Source organism: Neltuma alba, unplaced genomic scaffold (assembly GCF_004799145.2).
Source record: "Neltuma alba isolate B1F8T4 unplaced genomic scaffold, ASM479914v2 tig00012465_pilon, whole genome shotgun sequence".
Classification (NCBI taxonomy): domain Eukaryota; kingdom Viridiplantae; phylum Streptophyta; class Magnoliopsida; order Fabales; family Fabaceae; genus Neltuma; species Neltuma alba.
The window spans coordinates 219,333-228,226 of record NW_021636941.1 but is presented as its reverse complement, the minus strand read 5'-3'; the positions used below and the strand labels follow the sequence as shown (position 1 = coordinate 228,226).

The following is an 8,894-nucleotide window of genomic DNA, read 5'->3' as shown; positions in this document are numbered from 1 at the left end:
ATTTTATGTTACTGCTGTTACATTAGTCTTCATTAAATATATTTTTGATAAAACGTGTACGATATACTTGCATATGAGCGAACGGAAGACAACATTTGAATGTGCCAAACTGCAGAGGGCTTGGATGGTGTGAATTACAACCGGAGACGAAAGAGATTATTTGAATCCCAGAAACGACCGAGGAGGCCTAATGTCCTACAGTACAAATAGTCAAATACCTCCAAGAAGAGAGGTTTTTTTTTTATTTATTGAGATAAAACTCAGCTCACATAGTGTTATGGTCTAGATCATCCAAGAAAATTGGGTTTGGTTTGGGCCACAATGGTTTTTACACCTAAATAGCCCATTCTCTCAGCCGAAAGTGTTAATGAGTTGGTATACACACACTCATGTATTGGTAAACTTGAGTTGTCATTGTATCAGTGCTTTCAGTTTTGTTGCGCCCTTGCCTTTAGACATACGGAAATGAAAGGACGCCGTGTAGGCTACAGAGAGTACATTGTGGATGAAAGAAAAGTTAATGCTTCAGATATTCCGAAGGAAGCATCAGCAAAATATAAAATGTAAATAAGGCAGAAGTTGCACCGTTCATAAGTTATGAACAGCGGAGCTCATCTTGAACCGTGCAATTACACAGAGCACACTCTAATTCGGCATATAGCAAAAGCTGACGCTTAAAAAACGCATGTTGAAATGAACTAACAGACTGGCAGGAATCCAGGTCCAGTTCTTTATTCAGAGATATGACACAAGTATGATCCCTGCCTATTTATTGAAACAAAATTGTTCTAATCTACACACAAAAGCCACTAGGTGAAGAATTCGCAGAAAGTAGTGAAAATGCCTCATTGCTTAGAGAGAATAGGTTGTAAATTTAGAAGACTGACTGACGCATCGCACTGAGGACAGCTTCCCTTGTAGGCAAAGCTGGTATTGCACCTCTCTCCGTCACGGTCAATGCTCCACATGCATTAGCAAATTTGAGAGCATCTCTCAGTTTTTCCTCTTTCTGCGGGTTTAAACCACAAATAAATCCTGATGAAATTACACAATCTAGACGGCATCTAAAATGTAGAAATGAAATAACTCTTTTTTGGATTACAGTAAAAATGAGATTACTGAATTAATGTAATATATTAGATACGGACGAGCATTGTCATTAAAGATGGAGACAAATGCAAATAGAGTGAGAAAATTTAAGATTGACCTTAAACCTGGCTTGAGAAAAGGCAAAAAAAAACAAAAAAGGAAGAAGAAGGAGGAAACCGCTTAGTATTTTTCAATTGATATATAATCCATCAGTTGCAAATATTTCAGTATTATATCCTGACTATGCGCAAGAGTACCAAATAAACGGAGGAAACGCTAAAATATAAGCCAGCTTGATAAACTAAAAGTAATTATGTTGGTATCTGTAGTTACCACTTGCTATCAGTGATATTACATGCACAGTTAACTGGGGCATTGAGCATTGGCACCTAATTCTCAGTTGTATGTGGACTTGTGCGGGGAGGTATTTTAACAAAAGCCATTTTAATTGTTTTTTCTTTTCAAATTTTCCCCCAGGTGGCAGGCATAAGCTGATAACAATAAGACCTGCACATACTGTGCAAGAAAAAATAAAGAAAATTCTTTTTGAAAATTCAAATAGTAACTGAGATTTCACATGACATGGATTTCTAAAAATGTCAGATTAAACTGGAAATTAGAAGTGAGAGTTTTTTGGCAAATTCATACAGCATGTGAAGGGCATAGGAGGAAAATAAAGCCTAATAACATAATCACAAAATTTGTTTATTGTTTTCACAGACACGACCTTTAAATGTATCATTATATTACGTACAAGTAGGAACCGTCTTCCTCAGTTTAGGGTGAATATTAGAATAAAGTACGTGATCAAGCTGGTCATAATGAGGCATTAGGTTCTTTTTCTTTTTAATGCATTTATTGAACAACTTGGCCATAAAACAAAATTGCTCTAACCACTACCTGAAATCTGGTAAATACTTCAGTCTTTAGCTTTGCTATATAGAATATTGAAATCAATAATTCTATCTTCACCTCCAACACCGACTCACAGGACACTCAAGAAAGCTAAAACGTAAGAAAGGAAAAAATGAAACTGATATTCATTATTCCATTTTATGTGGGGTTTCTCTTTAATTTTCGTTGGGGTTTCATGATGCCTAACAAATACCTGGCAAACAGGACTACGTTTGTCAAGAAAACATTGCCATCAAATTAGCTCTCAGGATGGTGATCCGCTCATTTTTATTCAATATGTGGGTTTTGATAAATGGGTTGTTTTATTAACAAAAACACCTTGCCTACCTGAAGCAAAGAAAGATCTACAGCTAATTGTGATAATATTCCAGCCACAAAAGCATCACCAGCACCAGTAGTGTCAACAGCATCCACCTTAAATCCCTTGACTCTACCACTGAACTCCTGCAAAAGGAGGGGTATGAGAGTTTTCAAATGATTGTTACCAAGAACTTGTAGTAACTAGACAGACAGTGGTTAAATGAACTTTTTTAAACGCTTCTAAGTTAGAAGTTTAGTCACATGCTACATATTGTATATTCAAAGATCTGCACCAACTTGATAATAATTAATCAGATACTGTTTTGGTAGATGGAAAAATCAGTCAACTTTTTTGCATAAGGGTAACGTTTGGGCTTTTGTTGACCAATAAGCATGTCAAAAAGATTGATTCATTTATTTTGCTAATCAGTTTCACATCTTAAGCTGGAAGGAAAAATATATATATATATAACGATACTGTTTGTGCAGCAATAACTTGGTTGCTCACCATCAATATCCTCATTCATGATTTTGAAGATAAGTCAGAGGATGTTTGCCAAACAATGTTGGGCAGATAAGTTGAGGAGCATTGTAGAAGCAAGCATCTTTGGAAGGCTTACCTTGGTGTAATACCTGCAACCATCTGGACCTTCTGTAACAAGCAGTAACTTGAGGTTTGGATGGAATAGTTTACGAACAACAGCATCATCATAGGGATCTTCTCCTTTTGTAAGGAAAGAAATCTCTTCTTCACTTATCTGAAAATAATTAATCAGATTTGTGATCAGTACAGATGATGCTGCTTCTCTGTTCCCCTGAAGTCTGCATTCTAGAAAAGGAAACAAGAACAGCCCACTGTGAACTAAAGGATATATGGTAATATATTGAGCCCTACTGATAGGCAACAAACCTTAATGATATCTGCTGTCTCCCATATACTTAGAATTCCTTCTCTGGCACTTTCAGCAGAAGGCCATAAAGGAAGCCTCAGGTTAGGATCATAAGACAAAATTACACCAGCATCTTTTGCAGCCTTTGCGGCTGCTATGTGTGCTGATTTGCATGGATCTGTAATTAGACTTATAGAACCATAATGGAATATTTTGGCCTGCCAGAAAGTAATAATAGACCAATATTAATATAATAAATTAATGAATCAAATTGAAGAGCTAAGCGGACAACATCAACAGGAAATAGATATGGAAAAACATGTTGCCATTTTACGTAAACTTCAAGAAACCAGAAGGGGGTAGTTAAACTAATGCTGTCTCAATCAGAATGACCTCAATAGCGAGAGTGGCATGGTTACCTTTTTTATTAAGCCAAAATCAAGTTCAGCTTCTTGAAGCAACATATCAGCACTAGGATTACGGTAAAACATGAACTCTCTATCTCCATCTTTCCTCAAAGTAACAAATGCCAATGCAGTACGTGCACCAGGGTCAAAACGCATCCCTTCATTGATTACATTGTTTTCTTTCAATATATTGGCAAGCATGTAACCAAATTCATCCTCACCAACCTGGTAAGTACAATGGAGCATTAGACTGCTATTAAATATGGCAGAGAAATCTTTGGTCTGACCTCTAAGTTATGGAGTAGATTATTGCTCAGAGATTCAGTATATTTTAAGGCTGAGTATCCATAGATAAAAAATTATATTTATCCATTAACAGATTAAATTGAATTCTAGGGTTCCTAGCTTCAATTTAAGATGGGTGAACTAAGCTAACGTAGCTACAGTCATCTACAAATGCATATATGATTCTATTATTATGTGATCAGACGAGCACCAGAGATTCAAATCTTGTAATCCAGGGCTGCCTACAATACTTCAATATATGCTCATTAAGTTCTAGAAACAGTAAATAACAACTAACCAAGATAATAAAGTCCTGGGAAAATCTTATGATAATCCATACCTAGCACTACAAGTTTTCAACAGTCAAGGCTGAGAATCAGCTGTAAGAGCATAATCATGGGAAAACATTTTTTCTCAGTACATGAATAAAAATTCATTGTGTCGCATATTATAATATTTTTGTTACTATGCAATCAGACACATTGTCCTGCGCCTATGCATTGTTGAGATGATTCACATTGTTAACTGTGAAAAGTGCAACTTACAATAGATTTTGTAATTAGTTAGTATATTGATTCTTGTATAAAGGGACTATTCAGTTGACCAGCAGTAAAAGGGATGAAGCTTTAGGGCATTTCATGCCTGACGGTTAAATTCATAAGCTTACAGACAGGAACCCCACAAAAAGGTAAGTTAGTACAGGCTTTATATCTCAATCACTAAAGATGAACGACTCACTATGTAAAAAATGGGAGGGAAATATATTATTCTTTGCATGCATCGTCTGGCGTCAAAAGATGAGGAATCTTCAAGCAAGTTCAGTATCGGCTGTATGATTAAGTTTCAATAAAGGCTATATTTTTGTGATACCTTCCCAATAAAAGCCGATGAGCCACCTAAACGAGCTACGCCTACAGCAACATTAGCAGGGGCACCTCCTGGAGCCTTTTTGAATGCCGGTGCTTCAGCCAAGGAAAGCCCATTGGTAGTTGGAACAAAATCAATGAGCATTTCCCCAAAGCAAACCACAAGCGGCGATTCCTTTGTTTCAGGCGCCCCATCACCAGAATATGCATTCCCTAACAAAATTAACATCCCCAAGTGAGAAGTAGAAGCAAACAAGCACGTGAACTTGCTAAATTTAAAGCTGTTTAGAATCAGCTAACACCAGAATTGTGCCAAAAATGAGGTTAGATAGTGCATTAGCTCTTGATCAGGCTCAAATTAAAGACATAACACATGAAGTGCCATAATTCAAAATTTCGAATACCTTTGACCTTCAATCGGACAGTCAAAGGGGAAAGAGGGCAAGAAAACCCCGGTGGTTTGGCAGTGGGATGACCATACTTGACCGAATTCCGGGGTTGAGCAGGGACGCTTCTGAAGCAGAGAGTAGCAGAGTGAAGAGCCATGGAAGAAGAAACACTGACACCCCCAAGTGAATATCGACAGTTAAAAACGAATCTTTGACAGAATGACGATAGGGGTTTGATGAAAATGCATGCAGAGAAGGGATGGAAGATTGAAAATACTTTGGAAAGGCCGAAAGAGAATGCAAGGAGGGTGGATTACAGAGTCTTAGGCCTGCGTGCGGGTCTGTGAGTAACGGAATAAGCAAAGGGAGATGCTGTTCAGTTTAATAATAATCACTGGCGGTTGCTTATTGAGGCCGCAGTTTTGTCCTGCCTCTTGGACACTCCGCCGCGGTAACCAACTCTGCTATCATGCTAATCGAATTACAAAAATTAAAATATTGGTTAACATTAGTTAAAAATAATAAATGTTTCCAAATATATTACTCCTCCGGTCCTTATTATAAGACCCAATTTGACTTTTTATTTGGTCCTAATTATAAGACCCAATCTATTTTCTCTCTTATATTTATGTACTTTTTTCCAAGATAATCCTTCTAATAATGATAGTTTTAGCCAATATACTTAATTAGCAAGGATATTTTAGGAATAACAACACTTATTTATTATAAATAACCAACTTAACTTACTTCCTTAATCTCCTCAAATAAGTCAATTGGGTCTTATAATTAGGACCGGAGGAGTATTATTTATGAAAAAGCGAAGTTACAAAGAATGTGTAATCATTAATATAAAAACATGGATTTAATAGGGATAAAAATATAAAGAGGAGTTTAAAACTTAAGACAAAAAAATATTGCTTATATTTAAAATCAGAAAATAAAACTTCAGACAAGAAATCTTGCTTATATTTAAAATCAGAAAATAAAACCTCAGACAAAAAATATTGCTTATATTTAAAATCAGAAAATATTGTTTATATATAGGATCGAACTTTTTAGTTGATTTCCTAAAACCAATATTCGTCTAGACAGAGAGCAAATGAGTGTATTTTATTTTTGAATCTATCCTGTTTTTATAAATATGAATCACTTTAAACTATTTCCTCTTTCTTTATTTATCTTGGCCTTGGGACATTTTTCTCCGTTAAAGTGAGGGATTTCTAACAAATAATGTAAGTTAAATAATTAGTCGTACTTTCACTTACATGTTTTGCGTTTGGAAAAAAGCGAACCAAATGAACATAGTTAATTAATACTCATATTTATTTATTTTTAAATCTGTGTAAAATATTTTACCCACGCATAGGGAATTCCAAATACAATTCATATTGGCTAGAAACAAAAATTAGAATTGATATTTGGACTAATAAATATTTACTGAAAGAGGTGTTTATGTTCAGTAGTCGACAGAATCTCAAATAGAATTACTTATGATAATAGGATACCTGTGTCCAAATGGGGAAAAAAATAATTTGGGCTTTACAAGAATGGAAGATAAAATTTCAAACATTTTGGATCATTTGGGCCTTTGAACATGATTCCCGGATTGCGCAGGGAAGTCATTTTGAAAGATATTAGGCCCAAATGATAAGGTTACGCTCATATCAAAGAGATGAACCAAACTGGCAATGCTGTTTTTTTAAGCAAGCCCAAAAAAGATTTCTAGAGCCCCTTCAAACACATGCTGGCCCAAATTGCACCAAGAAAAATCAGGCGTAAAGTTGCACACACACGAAAAAAATCATCGATAAAATTGTATCTCTAAAAAGATCAAAAAATAAAATTATAGTTAAATTTGCCCATTTATTCTTAATTTTTTTTTTTAAAAAGTAACTTTAGTCCATAATGGCATAAATCCGATTTCCGAGAAGTGTATTCCTCATAAACAACAAGTCTCAATTATAAAATACTGTATGTCACAATTAATAAACCAAAGCCCATTTGATCCGATATTTAATTCGTTTCACCTTTTGTTTTACCAGCAGGCCATAAGCTAAATAATCCCATTAAAAGAAAGAGAACAGAATAACATGAAGATAGCCCGCAAGGAAGAATATGAAGGATAAGTAAAACCCAAGTATGCCTTGTGCTTTTCTCTCTCCAATAACATTGGTTTGCTTGTGGAAGAGAGTCTTGGCTGAGCAAGTTATGTATGTCATGAGCTTAAAATTGACAATTGGAATTTCTTTTTTTTTTTGCCAGCCATAAAAATAACTTAAATTGAAGGAGCATTTATTTATTTATTTATTTATTTTTGCTGGGCACTTGATGAGTAATTATTGAGGGAGGTGGCAGTGTAGCAGATTTATTGAGCAGAGGCCGGGAAGCGCAGAGAGAGAGAGACATTCGTATTCATTAATCGTTACAAAAGCTTAGACTTTGACAGCAAACAGAGCAACGCGTGGCAGTTTGTAAGTGGGTGGGCGGAAAGCTGGCTTTTCCTTGTTACCCAATCAGCATGGCAATGGATTCAAAAATTAAACAAATGTTGGATACGAAGAAAAAAAAGGGATAAAACACTCCTGTTATTTAATTATTAGTATGTGATGCGCAGATATAAAAGGACCCTCTATCCAAGATGAGAGGCGATAATGTAGACTCGGAGATGCAGTTTTTCAAAATTATGATTTATAAAATATGACGTCAGTAAATATGTAAGGTGAGTACTTACTTATATGAAAGTGTTTATAAATACTTAAAATAAACAAATGCAAAGAAACCCAACATAAGTTCCTTTCTCTTAATTTGGACTTGCCTGAAATATAAGTCTCGTTTGATATTATCAGGAACATCTAGTATTTATCCTCTTCGAGTAGAAACAAACTTTATGACCAATAAGAGTTAGTTTAGTTGGTAAAAAATCGGCTCATAATTCATAAAATTATGAATTTGAATCCTGCTACTAATGTGAGAACCTTATTAGTAGGCGATCTATAAGTATTTTTGTAAGCGTTCTCTAAGCCTAGAGGCATGTCTTGACCCTGGTGAGTTTCCGGACCCAACACACCTAAACTTTTTGTTTAAAAAAAAGAAATAAACTTTATAAGTAAGTAATTAATTATAATTAATGTATTATTGACTTTTTCTATGTATTTGAAAAACTTTACAAATTATTTACATATTTAATTTAATATAGGGATAAAGTGCAAATTTGTCATGAAAGTTTTTATTTAAGAGTGTCGAGCATCTAAGAGTTTTTTTTGGTTTAATGCTACATATTTCCAAATTGTAACAATGTCACCTTAGCCATTATATTGTTATTTGACCAAATATACTGGGATGCTAGGTCCACTTGTCATTTGATATTTTTTTGAGTTAAAATGTAAATTTGTCCCAAACGTTTTCATTCAATAGTGCTGAGTTTTTATAAGTTTTTTTAATTCAATATCATTATGAATGTTTTCAAACCGTAACAACATTGCCTTGGCCATTATTTATGTTAAATTTGACTGTTGGTTGACTAGATATGTTAAACTAACAAATCACATGTCATGCACTTCATTTTTTCCAAGTTAGATTTATAAATAAGGAAAGAATCCTACCTTCTGCTTCTTTTTTTACTGTTCATTTTGTCAGCTCAACGTATTTGATCAGTTAATAGTCAAATTTAATTTTGATAACAGTGCAGGTGATATTGTTATGATTTGAAAATTTTTAGTATTATATTGAACAAAAAGAAAACACCTTGTGTTT

The 8,894-nt window shown here is 34.6% G+C and overlaps 1 protein-coding gene across 1 annotated transcript; it reads right to left on the bottom strand.

The window, feature by feature from the left end:
* Nucleotides 1–591: 591 nt before the first annotated feature.
* On the bottom strand, nucleotides 592–5,520 carry LOC114727324 (probable fructokinase-6, chloroplastic). Its single transcript, XM_028914023.1, has 7 exons — nucleotides 5,157–5,520; nucleotides 4,757–4,965; nucleotides 3,614–3,826; nucleotides 3,215–3,412; nucleotides 2,925–3,062; nucleotides 2,332–2,448; nucleotides 592–1,009 (listed from the first exon to the last, which is right to left on the bottom strand). The coding sequence occupies exons 1-7, from the start codon at nucleotides 5,296–5,298 to the stop codon at nucleotides 875–877; spliced, it is 1,152 nt and encodes a 383-aa protein (XP_028769856.1). The 5' UTR covers nucleotides 5,299–5,520; the 3' UTR covers nucleotides 592–874.
* Between the last annotated feature and the right edge of the window lie 3,374 nt (nucleotides 5,521–8,894).